Below are 15,377 nucleotides of genomic sequence, written 5' to 3' on the forward strand. Positions count from 1 at the left end.
TATATATATATATATATATTGAAGTATTACACTTCTCTAAATTTTAGTATTGTGCTTTGAAGAGTTCTAACTTTTGCAGGAATAAAAGTACTTTTCATTTAGACAAGAAATTTCCATTACTTTGTATTAAGAAGCCACACCCCATACAACTAATGACAAGAAAACATTTCAATTCAGACCTCTAACTTGGCCTGAAGCAAATTAAAAAAAAAAAAAAAGACTCAAAAAATACAAGGCAACTCACATTTTCAAAGAAAGGAAACTTTTGCTAAAAAAGTCGCAATTATGCTGAAGAATTTATATGCTAAGCACGACTGAATATAAAAACACCAGAGCAGTCAACCATAGCTTTAGCACTTTCAGTATGATTAACAGAATGAACCTTCAAAGGTCAATTAAATGTCAACACATTTTAAAGAGATATTCTTAAAGTCTGGTCAATGTATAATAGCATCTCATAATTTAAGGGTATCCTTCTTAATTTAAGTATAATGTGCATGTGATATATGTACATATATATGCAGGCTTATAATATTTCACCAACCAGCTTACAATAAAAAGTCACCTGGCATCTATTCTAGAGTTTTTAATATCTTAATGTTTTTCAAGTTATGAAATAATTTAAAAAACCACAACTTTGTTACTATATAGCATTATTCAATGAAAATAAAACACAAAGTTGGCTTTTATATTGAGATTCAACTAAAGGTGGATTTAAAATATGTATGTAAAAATTGTTATTGAACATATGTAGCATTTGTATGTCATTATTACCTAAACAATATAGTAAAATAACTATTTACATTGCAGTAAGTATTACAAGTAACCTAGAGATGATTTAAAGTATCCAGGATGATGTATGTAGGTTAAATGCAAATACTACTACACCATTTTATATAAACAACTTGAATATTCACATATTTTGGTATCTGTAGGAAAGTGGATCCTGGAACCTATCCACCATGAATACTAAGAAATAAGTGCAAATTATAAATTCTCAAGACTAAGTTTATACAGTAGATGAATCTATTTTTTCTATCATAGGAAGTCAATCCTAAGGATAATACATTTTTGTCCCCAATACATATCATCTGGTATATAATCTATCCCCCAGTAATCTTTTCTGAATTCTTGTGATTGAAAAGCTTCTCAGAAAAGGTATATGCCAATTGAAAATAGAAATCTGTGGGACTGAACAGGTCCTGAAGGTACTAAATGCTTGTATTGATATTTTCATCCAAGAACACAGTAAGATCTCCAATTTCATCTCCCCTAAAGAAGGTCAAATTATCATAGATCCTCAGAATGAGAAAGGCATATCAATGTCATTTGGCCCAATCCACTCCATTAACAAGATAGGGAAATGTAGAACAACTTGACTTGACTCTTACAGCTCCTTGGCAGAAACTTTTCTTCCAGTAAATATAAACACATAAACAAACACACACACACACACACACACACACACACACACACACACACACTTCCATTAGGACTTTATGACTAAGTTATAACTGACCCAACAGTTGTGACTACTGTAAGAATTCAGAGGAAGCGCACATCCTCAAGATGTTAATGATTTTCCAAGAAGGTATCAGAAATGGAAGAATAAAAGTAGAAACCCATAGTTCAAAAGGAAATATCACTAATGAACTAAGCTATCATGGTTGTTCCTAAAATTATGGAAAGATAATGTTAGATTAGAATGGGACTCTGTTGTTTTTTTTTAATGTCACCCTATAAACCAGGCAGGAGAGATTCAATTTCATTAGAGGATTTTAAATTTGGAAACCTAAAATAATAAAAGCAAAGACTGGCCTAGGAATACATGTGCGAGAGAGAAAAGAGGTAAAGAAAAAGATTGGGGTCCCTCCTAGGAAGTACTGGGGTGCTGTAAGAAACAAATAAGTTGATGGGAAAGAAAGTACACTAACAAATATGAATTGCTCAAGAAATTTAAGTTAGAACTACCAGGGGACAGGGGCCTCTCTAACCATGTTCCTATGTTTTGGTGGCAAATTCTCAAAAAAAGCAAATCTAGGATTAAATTCTGGAACCATTCCTACAGAATTACAGATAGAAATCTCTTAACCTCAATGATTCCAAAAGCTAGATCACAAGGGGATAGCTGCCATTCTTAAGCCTCTAAAAAGTAAAGGACCACTGATAATTAAATGCAAAACCAGGATTAAAACTTTAAGACAGATCACATAATCAGACAAATTGAGTAAGGAAAGAATATAATTAAATGTTAAGTAAGGTGGTACAAAAAGGGAAGAGGATAGAGGGGACTGCACCTGAGCCAGGAAGTGACATGATGAAACCGAATTATTAGCTGGCACCACATACAGTCCACATCTTTCTCCTATCCCTTTTCCCTCTGCTCAACAATTACTATTTAGTAATGTGCTTTTCCATTGTGTCCAGAGCTACTTATCTCCTCCAGTGTTGCCTTCTTTTCTGTCTTCTACATCAACACTCCCGAGCTAAAAAAGAAAATTTTAAAAGTTACCATAATAAGTTAAATGCTACATATATCAAGTATTACTGCATGGCAATTATTAGCTGATGATACTTTAAAAATCTTATAATTTCCACTCCTTTGAGGCTGGTACTATTATCCTCTTTTCCAAAGTAAGGACACTGAAGCTTAGGGGGTCAAGGATGCAGCTCAAGGCCACTGAGGTAATAATGTCAAAGCTAGGTTTGGAAGTAAGTCTGGAAGATTCCTCACCCTATTCTTTGAACATCTCTCCTACACTCTTTCCATTTTTTCCCAATAAACAAATTCTGTCATATGTGTTGGGGATTTTATGGATACAGAGCTTACAGGAGTGCTTATATGAGGTTGCAGATACAAGAATTGACAATAGAAGGCAGAGAGATTGGGTGACAAACACTTGACTGCCAAATTATCAGCTTCAGGAACAAAATCTTCAAATTAGCATTGAAGAGACAGCTATCCATCCAGTATTCTTTTCTGTTCCCTCTCAGACCTTCTGTACCTTAGGACCCATTCTCAATCATTTGCTTGAAACCTTATCTACCCAGTTGAAAAGGGGAAAGAGCCTGGGATTGCCCCTCCCACAAATCACCCACAGGCTGGGGAGAATAGAGCAAATAATGTACTAGTAGGAGGTGTCTGTGAACTCTAGTCTTCAGCCTTGTGCAATACCAGTCTTAACTGTGTTTGTAGCTTTTATTTTCGTTTACCTGCAGAGGTGGTTCATGGGGGGGCTTTCTGGCCACAGGGCTCAAATAAAAGATGAACCAACAGGTCTGGTACCATAAGGAAGTGATCAGAGCAGTGAGCATCTGGGGAGCTTTTTAAATGTTCCTAGGAGAAAGCAACACTTGCCATTACAACACTGGCAAGAAAATTGTAATGCTCATTCTTAAAATTTAGTGATTAACTCTTACTTTGGAAGGAGCTTAGGAAGACAGTTAGATTCTCCTCACAGACATTCTGATTCTGTAAGTGTGGGAGGTACCCAAGAATCTGATGTTTTGCTAGTACTACAGGTGATTTTGATAAAGTTCTAAGGACCACGCCCTGAAATACATTGCTCCAACCATTTACAAGGCTGACCAATTAGCAAATATGAGTGGAGAACACAAACTCTATAAAGAAAACTTGTACAAATATCAATGCTAATTTCTAGGTTGAGAGATCACTTTTAAATAAAGCTACGCCGCTTTTGAGAAGTTTCAGGGTCTATAAATGTTAAGACCTTTCCCCTGATGTCACCAAATGGACTTTTATACAAGCCCTTCAAAAATAACAGCATATCTCACTATGGTACATCTTGTATCTCTCCTACACACAGTACTTGTCTAGAGTGAAGACCCTGACTAAATGCTACTTCCAGTGCTTAATTTACATTTGGTGTATGGTTGGAGATAGTTCTTAGTGCAGATTTATTTGATTTCAAAAGAAGCACTTCCCTTCAGACAACTGAATCAAAAGATTTCATTCATGCTATTTTTAAAACAAGTTTAAAAATTGAACAGTACTCCAGCAAAGTATTATGGTTATGATCAGGACATTTAATTAAACATTCAACCATAATGCAAACAGCCACTCATTATTTAAGAAACAAATCTTTCAAAGACTCATGTTCTTCAAACAAAATTATGTCATGAAATATAGTATCTTAAATCAATATTGCTAATCTTTCTCATAGAAACCCTACCAATTTCTTTCTTTCAAAATGCAAACCCCTATTTTAAGCTATAAATTTTGGGGATGCATTCTAGAATTAAGCTCAATTTTTCTGTAAATTCTTCCTTTGATAACTTCTTTCTCTCCAGTAAAGCATGATGATAATTCTCTTTAAGGACAGGTAAGATAGATTTCTGATTATTTTTATCTGAGCACTAGGTATTTTACTCAGCAAATAGTTTTTGAATACCTTAATGCACTTCTATATTTTAAAAAATCAACTACTGTTACTATAAGCTCCACCAAGGGAGAAACCATCCAGTAGAGCACTGGACATGTAAAAGGCACTTTCATGAATGGTGAGAAAACTAGGGGACTTGGTCTTATAGTGAACAAAATAACTTCTTTTGTATAAACTCCTAGCAAAGTGTATGTGCAATATTTGTTAGAATTTTGTTCATGGAAAATGTTTGACTTGACTTTCTTATGAAAAATAAATGTAGGTTATCATGATAACCAAAAATTAACACTTCATTGTTTTTCAAATCAATCTGCATTGACAATATTTCAATAACTAATGCCAGACCAAACCTTTAACATTAATTATTTATCAAAATTATACATGCCACTAACACATCTCAACAAAGATTATGTAAGTGCGCTGTCTAGGCGTCAGTGATACTGAACACAGTAGCTATTTTCAATCCTTCATTAAAATTAGATCAAGATGTACTTGTATTTTGTGTTACAGTTCCTGTAAGGAAGATTTAAATTACTCTACCATATACTTTGGTTACAAGTAACATTTTCTTTTTCTTCTTTGTCAGAAGAGCCCCCATCTCCCAACAAAAGTTTTCAGTAGAAATAAGCAATACAGAAACTAAAACAACAAACACAAGCACCTGCCCTGTTTACTCTCTCCCTTGCATAAAAAAATGACTTGTTCTCCCTCTAAACTGAGTCCAGAAGGACTTGCTGGGGGCACCTGCCACTTCACCTAACTCTTGACTCTCTGTGTCCATCCTGGTCCCCAGGATTCCAAATGGCACAGCAAAGTAGATCAGTCTTACAAATCATAAAACAAGCAATTCCGGGTAATTTATTTTCCCGGAAGATGGTCTATAAGTATTGGTGTTTTTAAATATCAAACTTAAAAGTTGCTTCTTAGTAGGCTGAAAGGTGAATCCAGGCGCATGTAAATATATCCTGGCCTACCGCTTCGTAACTCCTGAACCTCGTTGAAGCACAGAAAAATCTCAAATGGAGATTAATTTTAAAAAACGGGCACCACAGATCACGTAGCTGTGGCCCCATATATCATATACAGGGAGATCTAAGTGGTTCAATCGTTTGTCCAAGGTCAAGCAGAGCCAGTTACAGGCAGGGTTGCTCCGCGACCTTCTAACCTTTCCGCCTGCCCCCCTCCTTGCACAGGCTCTTGGCAGCCCCCGCCCCTGAAAGGTTCCCACGGATACGGTTCGCAAGTCAGTGGCATGTCAGTGCCTCTCCAGCGACGGCACTTTTATTTGTTCTCCCAGCCTGCTCCAAAAAGTATTAAAGGTTCCCTCCACGCCTTCTCCCTAGCCAGGCGCCACAACCACTTGAGCCCATCGCTCTTCAAAACCGACTCACCCTCGGCCGGGTCTGGGGAGCCCTCTGACGAACTCCGGCCCTCCCCGCAGTCCCCGCCAACCGCGCCGCGGCCCTGGCTGACGACGAGTCTAGAAAGTCACCGGCGGTGACCGCGGACGCGAGGGGCGGGCCGCGCCGCGCCGCCCCGCGGAGGCGCCGCAAACTTTTCCCGGCTCGCAAGTTGCCAAGCTCGGCGGCCGCGGACCGACTTCCTTCGCCCGCCGCCGGAGCGAGGGGGCGCCCCTTCCCCGGGAGGGGGCTGGGCGAGCCGAGAGACCGTCAGTTTGGGGCCGAGGGAACGCGGGCGCCTGGTACTCTGAGGCGCGCCGGGCCAAGCCCAGCGCATTGTCTCCGCAGCTTCGGACCAAGACCCAGCGGCAGTGGCAGGAGCAAGAGCAGTGAGGAGTTGCGGTCCCAAATTTGCCGCCCCTTTTCGTCGTCGCCGCCCACTGCGTTCTTTGTGTGTCTCTAGCCGTCCTTGGGCAGCTCCGCCGCTCGCCTGACAGCTGATGGGCTCACCACGCAGGGTCCCGCATCCCCTCGGCGGCCACCGGCGAAGCATGGCCCAGCTGGCGGTGGAGCAGGGAGGAGTGTTGACAGATGCTGTCTCGGAGCGGTCGCCGCCGAGGGAAAACGAAGACTGGCCTGCGACCAGTCTAGCTCCGCACTCCCTCTCCAAGACCCGGTCGGCGCGGAGACCCTCCCTTCGCGGCCGCCCTCGCAGCCTGGTCCGGCACCCAGTGCCCGGCTCCGCGGACGGGCGCGCTCGGTCAAGAATCCTGGGGAACCTGCTCCGCCCCTTGGCTCTAGCGCCCTCCAATGATCTCGGCCTACAGGGGGCAGTTCTGTCCAATCAAGTGTTGGGAAGCCCGGCCAGTCCCCGAGAGTGCAGCCAATAGAACGCGACTCCGGCAACACACCCGCCCTGATCCACTAGGAACAAACCGCTCAGAGCCCAGAGGTGGGACTCGATCCTGCAGCCCAGAGCAAGTCAAGTCGAGCGGCAGCTGGGTCGCAAAGTGGAGAGACAGTCTGTGGGAGAGAGGTCTGATGTCTAAATTGCGATTATTATAAGGAGTTGATGTAAATGGAAACCCGCAACACACTACTTTTGTAGGTCATCAAAATCCACACCCACACTTTTCTGGGGAGAGTGCATAAAAGAAAGCTGCACAATGCGTCCCAGCACTATTAAATATTCAAGTTAAGGCTTTTCCTTTTAGAACACTACTTTAAACCAGGTGCAGGCCAATCCCAAGCATTTGTGTTCTTAATACATCGGACAGAACACCCGATATCTGAAAAAGGTTAGTTTCTGTCCTGCTCCAAAACGCAGACTGTCACTGTTGCCACTGCAATGTTTTTTTTCTTTTCTTTTTGTTTTTAACCTGAAAGAAAATTGCATTCAAGAATGAAAATATGAGTTCATGAGTTCTGTATCTGAATTATTTTTATCGTGGACTTTATTTCTATAATAAAGTCACAGGAACTATCTTTAGTGGAGATAAAAGAATATAGATATAGATGATATATATATTTATGATTATCTATTTATCTACCAAGACTTGAGTAAAGTGCTGGCTATAAGTGACTGCAGCTCTTGATCACAGGACCTTGTCCTTAATCAGCACTCCGTAGTATTTTCTAATTTGACTTGAATAGTATTACTCAGTTGTTTATGTGAAGTTAATAAACTTTATTAAGTTCTTTATTGAAAGACTACACCATGATGACAACAGTTTTGGTAACAAATATTTACATATTTTAAAAATAAAATTACACTTATTTGTATGCTTCAAATTGTCATGATCAGTTTATTTCTTCTGGCAATGAACTTCACATAAAATTTTTTTGTACACATGTGACACGTTCCTCCTGCATAAATTTCTTTGATGACCAATCTCATTTTTTAAAAGATCCTCTGTACAGTGAACCAAAGAGAAAAAGATATAAAAGAAAAATTACTATCTTACCATTTTCAAAGAGGAAATTACTATATAACATATTGCTTTCATGGTTGAAACCCACTGTGCCTTACCACATTTGTTTCAGGGAATAGCATGAAGCCCAAGACTGAGTTTTGTCAAAAGATGCATAAGTCCTGGATTGACTTTGAGCAGATCTTTTAATGACTAATTTCCTAATAAGAAGCTAGTATACTGGGCTTTGCCTGCTTCATTGGGCAAGTGAGAGCCAAACAAGATAGCTTTTGTTAAGTTCTATGTTTCCTGTAAAATATTGTGCCAAGTGAAAAGCAATATTAAATATGGTACTATTCTCTAATTTTCTATAAAGATACGCACCCACTAGCAGCCTAATAATATTTCCTTGGTACAGTTTTTCAATCTGAAAATTTTTGAGCCCATCAGTTTTTCTCTCAAAATAGATGTAAACAAAACCTCTGTCTTAATATTCTAGAGCAAAGCAGTATTTCAGCTGGGTCCTATGGTGCATTCCTATAGTCCCACCTACTAGGAAGGCTAAGGCAGGAAGATTCCTTGAGCCCAGGAGGCCAGCCTGGGCAACCTAGTGAGAGCCATTACTAAAACAACAAAACAAACAACAACAACAAAAATGCAACATTTACAATATTTTTTCTATCTTTTTTAATAGAGAGGGTATTAGGCTAGAAAACAAAAGTACTTAGGAAAGAATTCTGGATGGGAAAATATGAGAAATTTTGTTTACTATTGTTACCATTGACATATTTCTGAAAAACAAGATGTATTAATGTTCAACTTAATACTCTTCTACATATACTGTTTAAAATATATGAAAACTTCAATGTATACATATAAATAAATTAATGTATCCTATTTCTGCTAAATTTCCATAGTTATACATGGCAGTTATTAATGGCTAGGTCAAATTGATACTCATATAATCAAGTATTGAATTTAATATTTCACAGCACTTGTTAGGGATTCACTATGGGTTTTGTGATTAACTTTCAAAGAGAAAAGTATTTTTAGATATATTTCCATGTATTAAAGTATAATTTGTTTACTTTATTCCCAAACTTGCCAGCTAGCACAGAAATTTAATTACTGCTTCAAATAAATGTAAATATGGTAACAATAACATGAAATTTACTGAATTTCATTGAACCAGTACTTGTCATTTGTACATTTCATTTTATGAGTGAAAACTGTAGGAAGATTGATCAATAGAAATCTACTATTCATCATTTATTAAGTAGATTTAAATCAGAGTATTTGATGATTTCCTGATATTGACAAGTCCACACCCTTTTATTGCAGGGGATAAATATTTTCTCAGTTGTCTGAGTTATGCTCATGACTCCACTGTAGTGATGTTTTATTTACTAAGTGATATTTTCAATTTTTTTTTTTCTGTGACTTCCTTATCAGTTGTCCAGTATGGAACACTAGAGTTGTAGCTCCAGAAGAGAGCTGTTGGGTTTGGCACATATTTAAAGGTTTACTGAAGAACATTTTTTACTTTGGAGTTAGTCTTAGCATTTGTTGATATTTTTGATATATAAACATACAGTCTAAGTTGCTTCACGTGATCTGTGGTAATTGGACTAATCACAATATTATTTTCTCTGTATTTTTGTATTTAAGATACTATCATCTTAAGATTGCTTCATCAATGAGTATAACAAACAACTGGATTTGTGGTTTCTGGATTCTGATAGTTGAAATGCTTCTGAATTTCTATGTTTTAGGCAAATCAGACTTCCATGTGATTTCTTTCCAATTCACTGCATCTAATCCATTCATCTGAAAATGGTGTTATTAGGAATAATGAAATAATATCTACATAGAGAATAGAAAAATAATTAGCTCTATTTTTCTTTCTATTTTTGACATGGATGAAGGAAAATTGCTTTAGTGAACCACAACATCAGATCCTTTTAACTCTTTTATGAATCTTATATTTTTCTGATTTCTTGAATCTGACCATACAGTTTCCTCATTGTGTGATATAATTCCTGGCAAAAATATTTTATATGCATAAGAAGGAACATAAAAAATTACAAAAAACACTGGTGATGGGCACAATTGACTCCCTTCTCCATTTTATTTTGGGTTCCAACCCCTCAGAAAAATTGCTCTTAGAGTTACAAAATTTTATTTTCACTAAAATGAATTTTTTATAACTTTTTTCTTAACTTCAACTATTAGAAAATGCAAAACTAAATTTACAGTTCAATTTAGCAAGATATTCACATATTCACTGTGATATAGATATAGATATAAATGTATTTTAGTGATAGGGTCTCCCAATGTCACCCAGGCTTGTCTCCAACTTCTGGACTTAAGCAGCTCTCCTGACTCAGCCTCCCAATTAGCTGGGACTACAGAAACATGCCAATGCCTCTAATAAACATAATATTTAATTTGTCTTGGCTTATTACTTTCCATTATGTTTATGTAATTTTTTTACTATTTGCATATATACATTTATTTAAAATATTTTATGAACTTTTTTACTATTTGCATGTATGCATTTATTCAAAATATTTTATTACATGAGATTAAATATAAATGAATGAATAACATATTTTGAGTCATATATAAACCCTGGGAAAGATGGACTGAACAAAACTTACATATAGTGAGACAATATGAAGGATATCACTGTCTTTCTCCTTCAACAAGGAATAGAAATCTGATTCACCAGGTTTAACATCTCAAAACCTTTCTCAGAGAGACAGAAAAATAAATAAATAAATAAATAAATAAATAAATAAATAAATAAATAAATGTACCAGAGGGATGAAATTTATTACACTTATTTCTTTAAAGTTGAAGTTTTGTTTAAAAGTCATACCCTTGGGCTGGGGATGTGGCTTAGTGATAGAGTGTTTGCCTTGTACATGAAAGGTTATGGGTTCCATCCACAGCACCAATCCCTAGTACTGAAATAATAGCTTCTCTTGTGTAAGATATTGGCTTATAAAGAGTACAGAATGACATCTTAGCATTTTTTTTTTGTTTTGCTTTATGAGATACATTTTAAATAACTAGAAATTACAGGTTAAAAATATCAAACATCCTTTTAAAAGAGAGTATTCTATATAGATAAACAATGTATAGATAAAAATCTACAATCAATAGATTTCCTCTCCAGGCCAGCAGGACAGCATGCAAGAGGCTTTCAGTAGAATCAGTAGGTTTCAGGGGTAGTTATAGAAAATTTAACCCAACATGATTTAAATATTTTTAAAAAATATTTTCTCATGTGACTAAAACTTTGCAACCACAGTGAGGCAAAATCAAGGTAGTTAGTTCATGGAAAGTGGTAGATTAAAGCAGAGAGCAAAAGTAAAGAGGCAGATAGAGGCCAGAACAGCCTTATGCACTAATAGAGGTGTCAAGAAACTGACTAGAATTTATCAGACAAAAAAACAGAAATGTAGTTGGACCAAGTGGTGCATGCCTGTAATCCCAGCTACTCAGGAGGCTGAAGCAGGAGGATCACAAGTTCAAGGCCAGTTTGGGGGATTTATAGAGACCCTTTCTCAAAACAAAAATAAAAAAGGGCTGGGGATGTAGCTTAGTAGTAAAGTGCAGCTGGGTTCAATCCCCAGGACACAAACAAAACAACAACAAATTTTTTAAAAGGCATAAATACATATTGATTATTTCTAAATTACAAACAACAAAACTAAAAATAATATCAAAATTATGGAGTTGTGGAGAGAAGCAATACAGTAAAACCTCTTTTTACATTGGTGGCAGATAGTAAATCACATAGAAATAAAAATACAGAAATAATTAGTAATTTCACTTTTTTTTTTTTTTAAAGCAAAGAGTCTTGTTTGGCTATCCACAAGCAGAAACTAAAAGCAGAAATGGTTGAAAGACTTTTCCTTCTGGTGATGATGTTGCAATTGAGTATGAGGAGGGTTGTGGTCGTTTCATATTTTTGAATATTGTTTTGATGAAAATTGTCAATATTATAGGAAAAAGCCTTAGTATGAATTATTAAATATAAATTAGGGTATATATATCTTGGGAAGCCCTAATTGTAAAGTAGTTAGAGTATGATAAAATGGGTTAGGACCTCAGTATGCTAAAATATGAACATTGGTCAGGAATATGGATGGTGGTTTTAAGAAAACAAATATAATGAATATACAGGAAAATTATCTTATGTATTTTATAAGCTCTTCACAGTTTAGGTGGTTATCTTTTGGTGTGTGTTTGAGAACAAATGCGCCTTTGGGTCCCAAAGATTCTAGGGCAGATTCAGTCTGGGAGAGACTGCTTGCTAAGTGCCTGTTTGTTTTTTGATGAAGTAATTGTATCATTTAAAACTGACTCAGCACACAGGAAAATGTGTTCATTGTGAGTTTCATAGCTTGAAAAATGAGTGAAAATTATGGAGACGATTCTGTGGAAAGTTACAAAAGGAATTAAAAGTCTGGAACATAGATGATTTGAGAAATTATCATTTCAAGCCTTTGAAACTCCAGATTTTCAGATATAATTCATTGTTCATTTTCTGTGCAAATGAAGGAGACTATAGGGCCCAATGTGAGATGCCCTAGGAGGTGTATTAGAATCAGTTCATCTTGAATAATAGGGAAATCAATCTGTTGGGCTTGCAGGTTGTGTGGAGAGTACTCATAAGCAAGGAAAAATATCATTACCAGAAATAATGTAAGAAAAAGGGTATGCATATCTAAGTGGGTAAGGAACCAACTCAAACAACCATTTGGATCACTGCCAGTTGATAATAAGCAAGATGGATATGAAAAACGATCTGTAATAATTAAAGCAGCAAGACAGAGCTGTAAAACTACTGTCAGGATACAATATTTAATCCTAATATGTAGTTTTATTTTATAATGTATAGTGTCATTTGGAGATAATATTTGTGGGAAGTGCCTGAACTTTTACCAAAGCATTCTCATATACATGACATTTTTCTGAAGTTTTCTGAAGACACTTATAGTAATGATAAGAATTTGTTTTACATACCTTTAAAAAAAATGGAAACCACCTTTACATGTATAATGCCATTAGAGCCTAATATCTTTTCCTTGAGTTGAAGAGGAAGTTAGCTTGGTATAGTATTTAGATTAAAAGACATGTTTGAACTCCACTACCCAACAAAACTCAACCAGGTCACCAATTCCTCTGAGCCTTTAAATGAGGATGTAATAATTATGGATGCTGTATCTATCTCTCTCGCTGTATTGTTAGAAGGATACTAGTGGCTGATTTGTGTGAGCACCTTTGCAGACCTTTCTGTAGGTGGCCCATTTTCTTATTAGCATAGCTTCTATTGCTATTTTATTTTATTATGTTTGAGATACTGGGGATTGAACTGAGGGATATTTTACCACCAAGCTACATTGCCAGCCTTTTTTAAAAAATTTAATTTTAGATTGACTCTCACTAAATTGCTCAGGCTGGCCTTGAACTTGTGATTTTCCTGAGTTGCTGGGATAACAAGTATGCATCACTGAATCCCTGTTCTATTTCTATTTTATTAATAATGGAAAGGAGATGCAGTGATCAAGAGATAATCCAATTAAATAAGGTTGGGTCCATGGTCTTAGATCCCTAGGTCTTTTAATTACTACCAAGTGTTCCATTCCACTACTTTGATCCTTGCTTTGGATGATGATCAATGAATATAGAATTAGAATAGTCTGTTGGTTTCCTCAGTTTCTTTTTTGGATTGAAGAGTTAGACAAATTGATTACCAAGGTCTTCTGATTATAAATCCTACTAGTCAAGTACTTGATTCTCCAGCTCCCTTGGGGGTCTCCACTGGTCTAGAAGGGGTGGCAACCAAAAGAGAGTTAAAGTGCTCTGTATAGAACACAGATGAATTTCTCTTGTTCCTCAGAGAAAAGAAGGGACAGAGAAACAAGAAGATGATTTGAGGTTAGAAAGTACAAACCATGAAACAGTTTATGAAGATTTTCTGAATGTGGGGACAGAAGTGATATGTAGAGGACTTCTAAGATTCAAGTATCAGTTTCAGTGAAATCTTCTTAACACATAATATGAGCTAATAAGCTATTATGTGTTAATTGTAGTTTTGTTGTTGTTATTTGTAGTTTTGTTTTGTTTCAATGGATTCCTGTGGAACATAGGAAAATAAGAGAAGACTATGAAAATATAAGTCCCCTTCTTCTTTTCCCTAAAATTCTTGAAAAATTGTCAGGCCTCTGAGAATTAATTTCTAGACGACACTTAGAATAGAATGAAAAAGTAAATAAGTAAAAACGGAGGCGTAATTGTGTTTGAGTTTCCCTTATCTTAATAATGGTAAAGCCTATTGGTACAGAAACAGAAAGGAAAATTTCAGTATATGGAGATTATTGATGAAAAATAGAAAAAGTAGAATGATTTATAGCTAATCCAACACCATGTGCTTTATTGCTCTAAAAATAGTTGTCTGAGAAAACTAAGTATGTTTATCATTGCATATTTTGTTTTTAATATATCATCTAGCAAACAATATGTTTAATTCATATAGGATAGGGTAAAAATTGTGCCCTGTCAAGGATGGGTCATGTTTATGTAAATATAATAAAATCTAGACAAATCAACAACTGAATGTTGCTAACTGTGATTATTTGTGTAGTAGAATTTAGTAAGATCAGGGTAGTCTACATACTTTTCTGTATTCTCTGTAATGTTTTACATAAATTCATTACTATTAAAATGATGAAAAGATGCTCTATAAAAGATATATAACTGGGCAGGAGGTATAGGTCAGTGATAGAGTTCTTCTTTAGCATATATAAGGCTTTCTGGGTTCAAACCCTGACACTGCCAAACAAACTATATATGTATATGTGTATATAGATAGATGGATGGATAGATAGATAGATAGGGAATCTGCCACTCCTCCATTGTTACATTAGTTATTATTAAGTTTATAATTAAAAAGAAGGATATGAATTGTATGAAATTATCAACTTCATATTGAAAATCTCTTTACTTGGGCTTTTGAAAGAAAAGTTTAAATATCCATTGCAATAAAATAATTTGGATGATTTTCATGATCAAATTAAAACAAAAAATAATATAGAGAGTAATGAAACAAAATTTAGTGTGATGGTTACCTCTAAAAATCTAAATTCCAGCATTTTTTGTCAGCTGTTTATTTTTTTCTGCAGGATATGAAAAATCTTTGTTGCTTATTAGCTCACATTAAGCAGAATATTTAAGGACTAGCAAAATGATTTAATAGCAAGAATTCCTAGAAAGAAAGGCATGACTTTTCACTTTTGGGGGACTTTGTAGTCATTAAAGAAGATAGGTAATGTGTATGTAACACTCTGATATAATTTAGTGTTGAGAGCCACAGCCGAAGGGGCCCCAGCAAACTTCCAGCTGCCGGCTGATGATTGGCTCACAGCGGCCCCAGCAACATCTAGCTGATTGGCTCCTCTGCGGTGATGCTTATTGGGCTGTTTCCCTGCCCTTTCAGACCACGGAGCTGCTCATTGGGGGACTTTTTTGGCTCTGCCCACGTGACCCAGCCAATCGGCCTCAAGAGCAGGAGGATTGTGGGAGGTGGAGAGAAAACAGTAGAGGAGAGAGAGGCTTGTGGAAAGCCGGTGGTGGCAGTTGAGGCTCTGAGG

The 15,377-nt window shown here is 36.5% G+C and overlaps 1 protein-coding gene across 1 annotated transcript in view; it reads right to left on the reverse strand.

Moving 5' to 3' along the window:
- Positions 1-756: 756 nt before the first annotated feature.
- The window catches only part of LOC125617517, a 33,814-nt gene continuing 19,193 nt past the window's right edge, over positions 757-15,377 (reverse strand). The window contains exons 2-4 of the mRNA XM_048805736.1: positions 7,072-7,182; positions 5,795-6,624; positions 757-2,486 (exon numbers count right to left, since the gene is read on the reverse strand). Of these exons, the coding sequence (XP_048661693.1) occupies positions 5,892-6,624; positions 7,072-7,182 (844 nt within the window). The 3' untranslated portion in view covers positions 757-2,486; positions 5,795-5,891. The remainder of the gene's footprint in view (positions 2,487-5,794; positions 6,625-7,071; positions 7,183-15,377) is intronic.

The sequence above is a fragment of the Marmota marmota genome, unplaced genomic scaffold (assembly GCF_001458135.2).
Source record: "Marmota marmota marmota unplaced genomic scaffold, marMar, whole genome shotgun sequence".
Classification (NCBI taxonomy): Eukaryota; Metazoa; Chordata; class Mammalia; order Rodentia; family Sciuridae; genus Marmota; species Marmota marmota.